Below are 15,233 nucleotides of genomic sequence, written 5' to 3'. Positions count from 1 at the left end.
TGCATGGATCACCAGGCACCACTGGGCACCACTGGGCACCACTGACCCCACACCTGTGGGCTTTGAGGCCAGGGAAGATCCTGCCACTGCTCACATTGTAGCCTTGTCTCCTTGTGCCACCACCACAGGGGGATCAGCCTGAACAGCTTCCTGCTGCTACCCTGCTGTCAGGCCACCCTGAATTTACTCACTCATTTACTGAATTGAACTAATCAGTCCCTGCCTGCTGCCAAGGCAGCCCCTTCTCTGGGGTCATCCCCCATCCCATCCTCTTACAGGGGCAGGGGCAGCCTCCAGGTTCACAAAATATGGGTCAGGTTTCCCCAAATCTGGGAAATAAAATATGGGTTATAAATTAATAAAATACATGTTATAAATTAATAAAATACCAGATATAAATTATAAAATACAAGTCATGAATGACAAAATAGTATCAAACACCCCTGGGCAGCCCTGGGTCAAAACCCCAGCTGGAGACAGCCAGAGAACGCAAGACCAAGCGAGTTGCACAAGTTTTATTGCCCTGCAATTGAAAAACAATTAAATGAAATAAGTAAATGTTTCAGGCTGGTGTGGTTGAAAACACGATCTGAGCATTCAAGCCCATTTGTGAAGACAAGAGAAATCATTTGCATAACCGTGTCAAAACAGCAACTGCCAGGGCACGCAGCTGGCAGGAAGGTGCCCCCTTGCTGGGGGTTATTTAGATGTGTACGAAACCACACCAGAGCCTGGGGCAGAGCCCAGTAAACAGCCCCAAAGATAAGTGCCCAGGCTTGTAAGCAGATTGTAAACAAGCTGAACCGACTCAAAAATAAACACCTTTCAGCAGCTTCAAAATATTTATTATTTCAATTCTATTGTCATAGTAAAATGTCATTCCCAGGAGAGCCTCAGCCTGGTCTGGGGACTCAGCAAACCCTTGTTTTCTCTCATATTTGAGGTAAACAGGTGCTGATCCCCAGTCAGGTGTGCTGATGGAGAAAGATTTGATCACAGGACCGGTGCTCCCTGTCTTGAGGAATGTGGTCATTGAATTGCAGACCTTGTTATTACTCCCTAGGTGGGAATTTTTAGTTTAATGTTAAGAATTTTCTAGGTAGGGAACATTGGTGGCATGGTGACAAGAAGGTGGTGGCAGTGGTGGCTAAGGGGTGTGATGGGGATGGCTTCCAGGGTCTTCATCAGGCCCTCAGAAGGGAGCAGAAGCATTAGGCTCACCCAGTTAGGGAGGACTTTTATCCAAATTTGCCTTTTTCCCTCTCCACAGCCAGGGTGGGCAGAGCAGACAATGTGAGGGGGAGTGGAGGAGAGCACTGGGTGCACTGCAGGGCTGGACATCCTGTAGGTGTGGTGCTCAGGGACATGGCTGGACCTGGCAGTATGATCTTAGACAGCTTTTCCACCCATAAAGCTTCTGGGTTCCTACCCCAGCCAGTGACACCTTCACCGACAGCTCCCCACCCTGTGCACATGCTGCCAGCCCCACGCCGCAGCCAGAGCCCTTTCCCCTTCCTCTGCAGCCACTGCAGGGGAAAAACACCAGGTTTAAACATTTCTGCCTTGTTTTGGGCACTTTTGGCCAGACCTCCCCAGGCTGGCTGTGGGCAGGGGGTGCTGATGCACATCACAGCCCCCCAGCTGAACCAGGCACACTCACAGGCAGCTGTTTCGACCGCAGCCCCGTGGCTTGGAAATAGCCCTTGCTAAAATTACAGCCCGCCAAAACCAAGAGCCCGCCAAAACCAAGAGCCCTCTTCAGCCAAACACCAGCTGGGGGCCAGGAATAGCCCTGGCCTTGCCACACTCGGCTGCCTTGGCACAAACTTTCCAGCACGTGGCACCCCGAGCACTGCTGCCCACCAGGGCAAAAGCGGGAAAAGCTGGGGTTTGGCCCCAAATCAGCAATGGCTCATGGGAGGGGGTGCATTGCCACGTTCTTCCCTGGGCAGCGCAGCATTCCCTGCAGAGGCACAGCACCTCCCCAGGGTTTGGGTCCCAGCAGGGCTGCCCAGTGTGTGCTGAGCCTTTGGGGTGGTTCTGGTGAGCAGCAGTACAGGGGGTCTCTGCTGCCAGACCCTGCCTGGTGTCACTACTGTCCCCTGCTGGGGACACCACAGCCAGCCAGGACAGGACCCCCAGGTGATGGGGCCCCTGTGGAGCGCCTGCTCCCGGAGCTACTGCCCAACATTTTGGTCCCCAATGCCTTTGGGAGCCACAGCCTGGTCCCCCTGGGCAGGCTCCTGGTCCCACTGCCTGGGTGCCCCTCACACCCTGGCCTGGTACTGGAGTGGACTGGGGGGCTGCAGTCACTTGGGGCTCACCATGGCCAACTGGGCCCCCATTCTTGCCAGCTGGGGCTGGGCCCACCCTGGGCTGAACCTGGTCATGTCCATAGGGCAGCTGCCCTCTGGTCTTTGGGCACAAGGGGCTGGAGCTGGGAATGGTGGGATGTGGATGGACATGAGGGAACAGACAGAATGGAGGACATGGGAACATGGAGGGGTGGGTAACACGGCGGGGGACATGATGGGACATGGGAAGAAGAGAGGGTACAGCAGGGAGGTGGCAGAGCAGAGGGAGCATAGGAACACTGAGGACAGGGACATGAAGACACGGGGCACCGTGGCATCTGGACATGTGGCATCTGGACGTGGCGAGGGGCCATGGGAGCCAGTGGTACAGGGGACACAGGGGCCAGGGGCATGGAGACACAAGGAACAGTTTTAAGGGACAGCAGCAGGAGAACGTGGAGCACAGAGGCATGAGGACACAGGGGACAAGAACATTTGGAACAGGGGCAGAGGGGAAGAGTGAATGAGGACATGAAGGGGTAGGGGCACAGGACTTGGGGGACAGGGGCACAGGGACACAAAGGAAAGGGCCCCAAGGACATGGGGAACAGGGACAGGAGGATACAGGTGGTGATGGCAGGACACAGGGACACAGGCACACGGACACGTGATGCAGGTGGCAGTGGCAGAGACGGGGACACAAGAACAAGGGACACAGGCACTTGAGGCACAGGCACATGGAGCACAGGTGACGGTGGTGGGGATGGGGGCAAGCACATGGTGATGGTTGCACAGTGACAGTGGCAGGGCACAGTGACAGTGGCAGGGCACAGTGACAGTGTCAGGTCACAGTGACAGTGGCAGGGCACAGTGACATTGGCAGGGCACAGTGACAGTGGCAGGGCACAGTGACATTGGCAGGGCACAGTGACAGTGACAGTGGCGAGACACAGTGACAGTGTCAGGTCACAGTGACAGTGATGGGGCACAGTGACAGTGATGGGGCACAGTGACATTGGCAGGGCACAGTGACAGTGACAGTGGCGGGACACAGTGACAGTGTCAGGTCACAGTGACAGTGGCAGGTCCCAGTGACAGTGGTGGGGCACAATGACAGTGATGGGGCACAGTGACAGTGATGGGGCACAGTGACATTGGCAGGGCACAGTGACAGTGACGGGTCACAGTGACAGTGATGGGGCACAGTGACATTGGCAGGGCACAGTGACAGTGTCGGGTCACAGTGACATTGTCGGGTCACAGTGACATTGGCGGGTCACAGTGACAGTGCCGGGTCACAGTGATAGTGTCAGGTCACAGTGACAGTGCCGGGTCACAGTGACAGTGATGGGTCACAGTGACAGTGTCAGGTCACAGTGACATTGGCGGGGCACAGTGACAGTGCCGGGTCACAGTGACAGTGATGGGTCACAGTGACAGTGATGGGTCACAGTGACAGTAACGGGTCACAGTGACAGTGACGGGTCACAGTGACAGTGATGGGTCACAGTGACAGTGTCAGGTCACAGTGACAGTGTCAGGTCACAGTGACAGTGTCGGGTCACAGTGACAGTGATGGGTCACAGTGACAGTGTCGGGTCACAGTGACAGTGATGGGTCACAGTGACAGTGATGGGTCACAGTGACAGTGCCGGGTCACAGTGACAGTGGCGGGTCACAGTGACAGTGATGGGTCACAGTGACAGTGATGGGTCACAGTGACATTGGCGGGTCCCAGTGACAGTGATGGGTCACAGTGACAGTGATGGGTCACAGTGACAGTGTCAGGTCACAGTGACAGTGATGGGTCACAGTGACAGTGATGGGTCACAGTGACAGTGACAGGTCACAGTGACAGTGATGGGTCACAGTGACAGTGATGGGTCACAGTGACAGTGTCAGGTCACAGTGACAGTGATGGGTCACAGTGACAATGTCAGGTCACAGTGACAGTGTCAGGTCACAGTGACAGTGTCGAGTCACAGTGACAGTGATGGGTCACAGTGACAGTGTCGGGTCACAGTGACAGTGATGGGTCACAGTGACATTGTCGGGTCACAGTGACATTGGCGGGTCACAGTGACAGTGATGGGTCACAGTGACAGTGCCGGGTCACAGTGATAGTGTCAGGTCACAGTGACAGTGCCGGGTCACAGTGACAGTGATGGGGCACAGTGACATTGGCGGGGCACAGTGACAGTGCCGGGTCACAGTGACAGTGATGGGTCACAGTGACAGTGATGGGTCACAGTGACAGTGCCGGGTCACAGTGACAGTGATGGGTCACAGTGACAGTGTCAGGTCACAGTGACAGTGTCGGGTCACAGTGACAGTGTCGGGTCACAGTGACAGTGATGGGTCACAGTGACAGTGTCAGGTCACAGTGACAGTGTCGGGTCACAGTGACATTGGTGTGTCACAGTGACAGTGATGGGTCACAGTGACATTGGTGTGTCACAGTGACAGTGTCGGGTCACAGTGACAGTGTCGGGTCACAGTGACAGTGTCAGGTCACAGTGACAGTGATGGGTCACAGTGACAGTGATGGGTCACAGTGACATTGGCGGGTCCCAGTGACAGTGATGGGTCACAGTGACAGTGATGGGTCACAGTGACAGTGTCAGGTCACAGTGACAGTGATGGGTCACAGTGACAGTGATGGGTCACAGTGACAGTGTCAGGTCACAGTGACAGTGATGGGTCACAGTGACAGTGATGGGTCACAGTGACAGTGTCAGGTCACAGTGACAGTGATGGGTCACAGTGACAATGTCAGGTCACAGTGACAGTGTCAGGTCACAGTGACAGTGTCGAGTCACAGTGACAGTGATGGGTCACAGTGACAGTGTCGGGTCACAGTGACAGTGATGGGTCACAGTGACATTGTCGGGTCACAGTGACATTGGCGGGTCACAGTGACAGTGATGGGTCACAGTGACAGTGCCGGGTCACAGTGATAGTGTCAGGTCACAGTGACAGTGCCGGGTCACAGTGACAGTGATGGGGCACAGTGACATTGGCGGGGCACAGTGACAGTGCCGGGTCACAGTGACAGTGATGGGTCACAGTGACAGTGATGGGTCACAGTGACAGTGCCGGGTCACAGTGACAGTGATGGGTCACAGTGACAGTGTCAGGTCACAGTGACAGTGTCGGGTCACAGTGACAGTGTCGGGTCACAGTGACAGTGATGGGTCACAGTGACAGTGTCAGGTCACAGTGACAGTGTCGGGTCACAGTGACATTGGTGTGTCACAGTGACAGTGATGGGTCACAGTGACATTGGTGTGTCACAGTGACAGTGTCGGGTCACAGTGACAGTGTCGGGTCACAGTGACAGTGTCAGGTCACAGTGACAGTGATGGGTCACAGTGACAGTGATGGGTCACAGTGACATTGGCGGGGCCGTGCGGGTGCCCGCAGCAGCGCGGAGGGCGCCCCCTGGCGGCGGCCAAGCCGCTGCGGGCGCCTCTCCGTGCGCGTGCCCGCGGCGCCCCCGCGTGTCCGGCGTGTCCCCGTGTCCCTATGTCCCCATGTCCCCGTGTCCCTATGTCCCCATGTCCCCGTGTCTCTATGTCCCCATGTTCCCGTGTCCCTATGTCCCCATGTCCCCGTGTCCCTATGTCCCCATGTCCCCGTGTCCCTATGTCCCCGTGTCTCTATGTCCCCATGTCCCCGTGTCCCCATGTCCCCGTGTCCCGCCGCTCCAGCCCTGAGCTCCGGGGGGATCACAGAGCCACATTCCCCCGGTGAGGGCATCGGGGGCCTGCGACGGGGCCCTTCGCCCCACACAGAGCCCCTTGCAGCGAGGTCTTCACCCCAGGAGGATCGCGCAGGGGGATGATCAGGACCCACGGCTGGTGCGGCCACGGCTGGGGCTGGAACCCGGCACTGGCAATGGTTCCCTCCAGAAATGATGACAAACCTCAGCTTTCCCCGTTCTTCTCCCAGATAACGGCCTGTGCTCTTCACCCATAATTCAGGAGAAGATGGGAACATGCCTGGAGCTCCAGCACATTAATTATGAACCACCCCGCTCACACAGCCCTGCCCCGGCAGCTGCAGTTATTCCTGCCAGCACAAAATGAGCTCCGTAGAAAGATCCCTGTGTCCTGCACAAGGGCACTGCAGGTGCTGTGTTCCCAGGGACACCCCATCCCTCCAGTGCCAGCCCCAACCCTGGGGAAAGCGACCAGGCAGGGTTTGCAGCACAGGAACCGCATGGATCCTGTGCCAGGGCTGGGATTTGGCTCCTTCCTGCCTGTCTGCACCACCACACAGGGGATATCCCTGAATGCCACCCAGACACCACCCCCAGCTCCCTCCCCAGTGACCCCACAGTGCCGTGCCGAGCACCTGCCCCAGATGGGAAAGGGACACAGCCGGCAAAAAAGAGGCAGCAACGCACTAGCGAGGACCTTGGCTTTATTCCCTTCAATGCATCATCCCCCTGCCAGCAGCTCCCACTGCCCATCTACAGGGGCATCCCAGGGCAGCTCCAGCTTGCAGAGATTCACCTCTGCGGAGATGCAGGTTCACAAAATCTTCACCCAGCCAAGGCTTCAACGTGCTTTTTTTTCATTGTTTCCCATTTCCCATGAACAAGATGCATTGCCTTCACCTCCACTGCAGCAGGGCCAGACCCTATGGGGCTGGTGAGAAGAGGCTGAGCAGGGTCAGGAGGAGCAGGGGCGAGAGGAGCTGCTGGTGGCCCCTGTGCAGGGACCCACCGCTGGCTGTGGCCCCCCGGGAGGCAAAGATCTTCCGGCTGTGGAGAGGCTGCGGTGGGCGGAAGTTGTTGATCATTTTTAGGAGCACGGATCCCTCGAGTGGGAAGTGGAGGGTGGTGACGAATGCCTTCAGCTGTGCAGGGAGAGAGGAGGGTGGGCAGCTGCACTGCCAGGCACCCCAAGCCCCTGCCCACTGCCAGCCCACCCCATACTGCCCCACTGCCAATGGCACAGGACCCATGGCACGGCCCCAGTGCCCCACACCACCACCCCCACTGCTCTCCTGAAGCCAGAGCCATAGGTAAGCACAGAGGCAGGTCCTTACAAGGATCAGGTCTTGAGTTTTAAAGGAGCTAATTGTGTTTTGGTGCTGACAGTGAGCACTCAGAGAGTGGCTGGCCCATGACTCCCTCAAGAAAACACATCTACTAAGATGCTTGAGCAGCAGAGAAAAATCCCTTCCTTCCTTCCATCCGTCCATCCATCCATCCATCCATCCATCCATCCATCCATCCATCCATCCATCCATCTGTCTCCTTGGAGTCTCTACTGAGCTTCAATGGCTTCATTCCCATTTCTCTCTCTGAATGCCAAGGCTGGGCAGGAGAGCAATACGGATGGGATTTCTCCCCATTGGCAGGTGGCCACATCTCCATTACTTAACCTTCATAAAATAAATGAATTGCCAAGTTGCCAGGAGCATTATTGTAGAGATGACTTTCCCTGTGCTCTTGCTCAAGGGTCAGGAAGGACAAGGAGAGAGGTCACCCTGGGGATCCAGCCTTTCGGGTGCTGGCACATGGGGCTGTTCATGCCAGTACCTGCTCCCGGCCAATCTCCACTGGCTCCTCAAAAACCGTCCAGATGACGGCCTCGCTGCAGTCGGGGGTGGTGAGGGAGCCCTGGTAGCGGTAGTAGCCCGAGAGCCGGCCGGCACGCGGCAGCAGCGTGCTCAGGCGGAAGGTGGAGGCCAAATCCACAGAGTCACCTGCGGGGCAACACAGGGGCACTCAGCCTGTCCCCTGCCAGGGATGTGGTGGGGACAGCAGGGCCACCCCCATCAATTTCCCCTCAGCAGATGAACCCAGAGACTGGCAGGTTTCCCCACCCAACCCACTGGGGTGCATCCCTGCCCTCCCACAGTGGGGTCTCCCCTTTCCTGCCCTGCCCCAATGAGGAGGTGACTCACCAGCGCGGGAGACATTCCTCAGCCCCGCCACCATGGTGTTGTAGTTGGTGTTAGTGGTTTCAGAGACCTGTGTACAGGGAGAACAAGTGCTTGAAGTCAGGCAGAGCCTGAGCAGGGCAGAGCTGGGACATCCTGTCCTGCCAAACAACCACAGGCAGAGCCAGCCCTGTCTCACGCTGTTGCAGAGCCGTGGGGAAGGGTTCCCAGCCAGCCCTCTCTTGCACAGTCAGTGGGTCCCCCAGCCCCTCCCGGCCTTGAGCCAGCCTCCCTGCCCCTTCCCACTCCTTCAGGACACCCACACAACGCTCGCCCGGCTGCACCAGCAGCACCGGGTTTCTGGGTGCCCTTGCAGACCCACCTGGAAGAAGAAGCCAAGGACAGCCAGCCCATTGGGATGCCCCTTGGCCTCTGCCAGTGTCTGGTACTTGGCATTCATGTGGACGATGTGCATCTGAGGAAAGCACAGAGGAGTCAGGCATGCACAGCTGCCCCCAGCCAACACCCTGGAAGCAGGACATTCTGCTATGGACCCTTCCAGCCAGCTTGGGATGGCCAGACCCTGAGTCAACCTCTCCCAGTAAAGCCCTTCTGGTCCTATTGGCACTTTTGTGGGGTGGGTGCTCAGAGGATCAAAGCACCCCAATGAAGCAAGCATCCTTTGAAGGGTGTGCAAAAGGGGGGCAGCAGTCCCGGGGTGCTCGCCAGACACAGAACATAAATTCTGCTTTCCTCTGGCAGATAATGAATATTTTAGAGGTGCAGAGCCTCTTTCATCCAGAAAGATCCCAATGTGCTTGGCACAGCACGCTCCTGCTTGCTCTCACTTGCATTCACTAGCTCAGTGTGTGGTCCCAGCAGGGCACAGAGCCCCACAAACCCCACTGAGTGCCTTGGATGAAGCAGCTTGGCCCATGCACGGTAAGAAACACCTCAAGTCTCACGTCAGCTGCTTTTCCACCACCTGGGTGCCTGTGCAGGAGCACGGTTGAACCCCCCAGTGCAGAGTTGCAGTGCCCAGTCACCTGCTGTATGACAGCCTTGGGGTGCCCCAGCACCACCCCTTCCCACCACACCAAGGGCTTGGGCAACCCAGAACGTGACAGGGCTTTTTCTCATGTACCTCCATGGGGAGCTGGCGCCCATCAAGGGTGTGCTCAGAACCATTCCCGGCCGGGCTGCCCCAGTGGAAGTGGAGCTGGAGCGCGCGGTACCTGCCGGGGAGGCCCCCGCCGCTGATGGTGATGTGCTCAGAGGCCGACTCACTCGCCAGGCTCAGCATCACTGCAAGGGCAGCAGGACAGGGTGAGGGGAGGCTTAGGATGGGGAACAGCCCTGGAACAGCTCCTTCTCCCCCAGCTTCATCCCAGCACTAACCCAGCACTTCTGCATGGGATCCTGCAGCACCCGCACCAGAGCCAAGCCCCAGTCAGGATGGTGACTGGGGAACTGGGACAGGGAAGGTGCCCAGCTTCAGCACGCACCTGTGTGCCCATTGTTTGTCAGCCTCCACTTGCCAGGGGGAGCCTGGTCGTAACCCTCGAAGAGGATGTCCCCAAGGCCACCATCCCGCTGCAGCCGGCGCCTGTCGATGTTCACAGGGGACTGCTTGTCACCACCGCATGTGGCTTTCAGCTCCTTCCAGTGGCTGGGCCCTGCAGAGGAGGAGCAGGGGCACCACGGGCAGCCACCGAACCACTGCTGCCCCCAGAGGGGGACACAAGGCCATGGGTGGCTGTGTCCCCAACCAGCCCTGCTGTCCCTGCCAGCCCGGCCGTGCTCTCTTGCATCCCATGGGAACTGCTCTCCTGCCCGGCTAAGTTTCCTTCCTATTGATGAGCAGGGGCTTATTGCAGCCTCATCCATAATTCAGCAGGAATTCCTCGAGGGGCTGGGGGCTATATTTAGCCTGACATCAGTGTCCACATTGAGGCTGGTGAAGGGCAGGCTTTTCTGCCTGCCCCTTCTGCCCGTTCCCAGGTTTTAGTATGTTTAACCTACTCACGCTGGTTCTGTCCAGCTGTGACAGGTGACAGTGCAACCTAGCCACACAACTCATCCTGGGGCAAATCCTACACGTGTTCCAGAGTGACCACACGATGTCCAACCCATATACATGGCTTGTCCCCATCACCCCAGCATCATCTCTTGCAACACTCGTGGCAACCCACAGCTGTAGGATGCAGCCAGGCAGCCTCCCTGCTGTCACTGCTCCAGCGTGGCTGTCACAGCACCCCACTCCTCCTCCTGGTGCAGCCCAGGATAGAGGTGTCAGCACTGGGCACCACCAGTATCTGTGCTCAGTCCCAGCCAGGGAACAGGAGCTCCCTCAGTGTTTCCACCCTGTGCTCCTGGGACATCTCCTTTTCCAGGGGAGCTCAGCACATCCCAGCAGGTGCTGTTGGCTCTTCTCACACACACATGGGCCACCTTTGCCTGCAGCCAGGGTTTGGGGAACTGTTCCCCCAGCAGTGCCCCACGGTTCAGCTCTGACGTTTACCTTCCTCTTGGGCAGACAAAACCACAGACACTTGTGGGCTGTATCCAATCTCCTGCCCCCTTGGGCTCAGCCCTTATCCTTTATGTTCTCCTCTCATTACTCCAGGCGTTTTTTTTGCCTGGAAGCCCTGGGAGCTGCAGCCTGGCCGTGCCATCATCCCAGCGGCTTCCTGGCTCGGTGTAACTGGGTGGCCCCACAGGTGCCTTCAGTAAGGGGCCATTCCACATGGCTCTGCTGCAGGCACACAGCCGGCTCCATGCTGCTCCAGCCGCTTCTCACCGGCCCCTCTGCCCTGCCAAAACCTGCCCTCGCTGCCAGCCCGATGTTAAACCGGGTAAGACCGAGCCTCACTCCGACAGGGATGAGCAGAGCCCAGCAATCCACACTCACAAGCCACAGGGCATGTAAACCCAAGAGCTATAAAACAGTTGGGCCGTAACAGCTGATTAAATGCTTGATGATCTTTAATTAACCTTTTACAAGCTATTTGTAATTTGTATTTGTGTGTTTTGAGACAAAGTGCCCCCAGCCATGCTTCCCTCCCCATCCAGGCAGGGCTGCTGCCTGCTCAAAGGAGTTGGCCCTCCTCAGTCAGGCCCCTGGACACCCAGTCCCCCCTGCTGCCTGGACTGCACTGGGTTTTTAATAGAGTATTTTAAAACCTGGGCTTGTTTCAGGTGGAAGGGGAACGCTGGTGCTGTCCCAGGAGCACCCAGACCTGGCTGAGGTGAGGGGTGGGGCTGAGTAGCTCCAAGGGGCTCAGGGGTTTGTCAAGTCTCTACAGCAACACCCCCAAATATGAGGCTCCTCTAACCATTCCCACGTTTGTGTGGCACGGGGGGATTTGCCCTTTTCCACGTCACGCTCCCCACTGGGCCTTGCTGATGCTGCCCAGGCTGCTCTCAGCTGGGAACTGTGGGGAGACACGAGGCTCTGGGCCCTGCACCGCCCCATCACACCCACACTTGGCACCACTCACCGCATTGGGGGTCCTGTGAGTCGTAACACCACTGCCCTGCGGGAGAAAGGAGAGCTCAGGGCGGGTGATGAAGACGGGCACCCTTCCCCAAACCCACCCACAGCCGTGCCCAACCCCCTGACAGGGAGGACATCCCCCAGTGCAGCCCGGGGTCCCGCCAACACTTGTGTTCATCACGGTTATTTTTGGCGTTAGTGTTTTCACACCCTCCCTGCCTCCCCCAGACGCTTCACAGGGAAACCTCCCTCAGTATCTGCTCACTGTGCTCCTTCCCCAACTCTTGTGGGGCCACCCCCCTTACCCGTCCTGGGGAGCCAAGGCAGCCCGGGGGAGCGGGGCCCGAGGGGAGCTGCTGCAGCCCTGCCATCTGTCCCCCTGTCCCCCTGTCTCCCTGTCCCGCTGTCCCCCTGTCCCCCTGTCCCCCTGTCCCCCTGTCTCCCTGTCCCACTGTCCCCCTGTCCCCCAGTCCCCCAGTCCCCCTGTCCCACTGTCCCCCTGTCCCCCTGTCCCACTGTCCCCCTGTCTCTCTGTCCCCCTGTCCCCCTGTCCCCGTGTCCCCCCTGTCCCCCAGTCCCCCTGTCCCACTGTCCCCCTGTCCCCCTGTCCCCTTGTCCCCCTGTCCCCCTGTCCCACTGTCCCCCTGTCTCTCTGTCCCCCTGTCCCCCTGTCCCCGTGTCCCCCTGTCCCCCTGTCCCACTGTCCCCCTGTCTCTCTGTCCCCCTGTCCCCCTGTCCCCCTGTCCCGCTGTCCCCCTGTCCCCCTGTCCCGCTGTCCCCCTGTCCCGCTGTCCCGCTGTCCCGCTGTCCCGCTGTCCCCGCGGCTGGGCTGGCAGCGGCAGCAGGGCAGGCCGAGCCCAGGCTGTGGCGGTGCTGGTCGGTCCCGTCCCTCAGGGCCACCTCAGCCGGGGCTGCCGAGCTCCCAGCAGCTCTGGGTGGCTGTGGGTACCACGGGCTCCGTGACGAGAGGTGGCGCAGCAGGTGCGGGGACACCGAGGGGATGCCGAGAAAGCCGGTGCCCTGCTCTGCTGCCTGTACATCCACCCGGGGCCATCAGCTCTGCAGAGGGGTGCCCCCCTTCCCTCCTCAGTCCCATTCTGCTCCTGGCAGGAGGCGCAGAGCAGCCCGGTGCTGCCCGGGCTCAGCCCACGTGAAGGGTCCCCGCTGGTGGCCGAGGGGCCGAGCCACTCTCTCTGCCAGCCACAGCCGCTCGGAGCAGCAGGACAAAGGCAGCCCTGCCAGTCTCCACCTGTGCTGCTCAAAGCCCCAGCCTGCGGCACTGTATCCAAAGTCTCACTACAATGGTACAGGAGAAACCAGCCCCAGAGAACTGGGAGCGGAACGGCGCAGGCAGGGCTCCGACGGTGCCCAGAGCAGGGATCTTGGGGTCCGGGAGCAAGCAGAGCTCCTGGAAAATCCTCAGAGCTGCACGCACCAGCTCTCGAGCATCCTCCGGCAGGAGCCAAGGTAGCGCTGCGCACCCCCAGCCTGGCCCGGATGCAGGTGAGCACCTTGCGCCCCGGCCCGGGACGGCAGCGCCCATTCGCTCAGAGGTTTCGTCCTCCTTGATGTTTCCCGGTGGTGCAGGTCTGTGGGGCGGATGGGCTGAAGCCCAAGACCCCACTTGCCAAGGGGGCCCTGGCCCCACCACCTCCTGCCAGCACAGAGCCTCAGGAGGGCTGAGACCCCCCAGAGCCGGCTGCACTCGGTGTGGTGGGAGGGCAGGAGAGGGCTCCTGGGACAGACTAGGTCCCCCAGTGCCTGTTGCCAACCCCTGAGCCCGCATCACCCCATGACACGTGGGAAGGGAATGGAATAAGGGGCGTCCCCCAAGCCCCCCAACCCCGAGCCCCCCTTCTCTCCACCCGCGGGACCCCCGACCCCGCCGCCCGGGCACAGCTCACCTCCCGCGGCCGCTCGCACGACGAGGGGCAGTGTCAGGAAAGTTATGCCGAGCCCGGTGGGGCCCATGGCGGCGAGGGGCAGCGGAGAGACCCCCGCACCTCCCCGTCCCGTCCCGTCCCGTCCCGTCCCTCCGCAGTGCGCCCGGTGCTCGGCTGGGGCGGGCGGCAGCGCTGGCAGCGCCCACAGCCCGGGAGATGCTCGGCTCCAGCCTGGGCTCTGCTCTTACATATTCATCACCCGAGCTGAGTTTTTAACTCCTCGGCTGCTAGGAGGGAGCGGGGAGAGCCCGGCCCCCGGCCAGCCCCCCGCGCCCACCGGGTCCCTGCCCGCGGTGACAGGGACAGGCGGGGAGCGGGGGCTGGCGGAGCCCACGGGTGCTGCGCTCCCCGCCCCGCTCCCCCCCCGGTACCGTCCCGCTCTCCATGCCCAAAGCTGGAGGTGGGCAGCATCCCCGCTGTGCCCCATCCCGCCCCCGCACAGTGCGTGGGACTACAGATGGACTTCAGGGGCCTGCCAGGAGGAGGAACGGGCTGGGGACAGCGGCTTTGGCCCATCCCCTCCCCATTCCTTGCAGACACAGGTTGTGGGACATAGCCTCCCCCAGCTTTGGGAAGTCCCCAGCCAGCAGCGGGTCCCGCATCTCCCCTGTCCTAGCGTGGAGGTTCCCACCTGATGGGCCAGGCGGTGCCATGGGGTCCCGCAGAGCAAACCCAACTCACGCCTGCAAGCACAGGCCCCTCTCTGCACAAAGCCCAGCGAGCACCTCTGGAAGCCCAGGCGGCCTTCACAGCCACGCAGTGCTGGAGCAGGATCCAGCCCTTTCCTCTCCAGCGGGCACAAGGCTGCCCTGGCTCACACTCTCACAGCCACGGGCTGGCCAGTGCAGGGGGGCAGTGCTGGGGCACAAGCCTTGCGCACCCATCCGAGCAGCAGCGGAGCCCGGTGCAGGCATCCCGTGCTGGTGGAGGCAGCTGTTCGGCTCCTCAGCACATACGCCATCCCATTGCACCTGTCCAGGCAGGTCCCACAGGAGCTCAGCAAGCAGGCAGGTAGGAAGGGGGTGAGAACACAGGAGAGTGGTGTTATCACATTTCCCTTAAATATCCCTGCCATCCTCACTCAGCAGAGGAAAGGAGGCCAAGGGGCCCAGCCCGCAGCTCCCCTCACCGGCGCTTGGCCCTGGCCGCGAGTCACTGGCAGGATGAAGAAAGCCGGCAGCAGCGCTCGGGCAGCGGGAATCAGCCTCCTGCTGCCGGCTTGGCCAGGGACGGGCTCTGCCTCAGCAGAGCTGCTGGGCTGCCAGGTGCTGCAACGGGCTCATCCTCAGCAGGGATTCTTTGGGGCACCTTCTTCCCCCCAGGCAGCAGCAGCCCCAGGCAGTGCCTGGGCAGCACCGAGCCGCGTTTGGGCCCCGGCGCAGGGTACAGAAGGAGGGCGGCAGCACAGGTGTCCCCTGGGCTGGATCTGTGCCGTGGCTGACACTTGGCCCCTGCTCCAGGGATGAGGTAGTCTGCAGAGAACTGCGCTCATCCTTCCGGAGAGAGCCGCAAAGGGCGGGCAGGTGCGGCAGAGGGGTCGCACCAGCTCTGCAGCCTGCGGCCGATTGCTGCCGGGAAACAGAGGAGCTGTTCGGCCACCCATGG

At 60.1% G+C, this 15,233-nt stretch overlaps 1 protein-coding gene across 1 annotated transcript; it reads right to left on the bottom strand.

Annotated features, from left to right (window-relative positions):
* Positions 1 to 6,708: 6,708 nt before the first annotated feature.
* On the bottom strand, positions 6,709 to 13,816 carry LOC131585392 (carbonic anhydrase 15-like). Its single transcript, XM_058851529.1, has 8 exons — positions 13,590 to 13,816; positions 11,690 to 11,725; positions 9,695 to 9,865; positions 9,334 to 9,494; positions 8,572 to 8,664; positions 8,214 to 8,280; positions 7,846 to 8,012; positions 6,709 to 7,157 (listed from the first exon to the last, which is right to left on the bottom strand). The coding sequence occupies exons 1-8, from the start codon at positions 13,654 to 13,656 to the stop codon at positions 6,939 to 6,941; spliced, it is 981 nt and encodes a 326-aa protein (XP_058707512.1). The 5' UTR covers positions 13,657 to 13,816; the 3' UTR covers positions 6,709 to 6,938.
* Between the last annotated feature and the right edge of the window lie 1,417 nt (positions 13,817 to 15,233).

This window comes from Poecile atricapillus, chromosome 16 (assembly GCF_030490865.1).
Source record: "Poecile atricapillus isolate bPoeAtr1 chromosome 16, bPoeAtr1.hap1, whole genome shotgun sequence".
Classification (NCBI taxonomy): Eukaryota; Metazoa; Chordata; class Aves; order Passeriformes; family Paridae; genus Poecile; species Poecile atricapillus.
The sequence above is the reverse complement of the archived record's forward strand: the minus strand, read 5'-3'. Positions and strand labels throughout refer to the sequence as shown.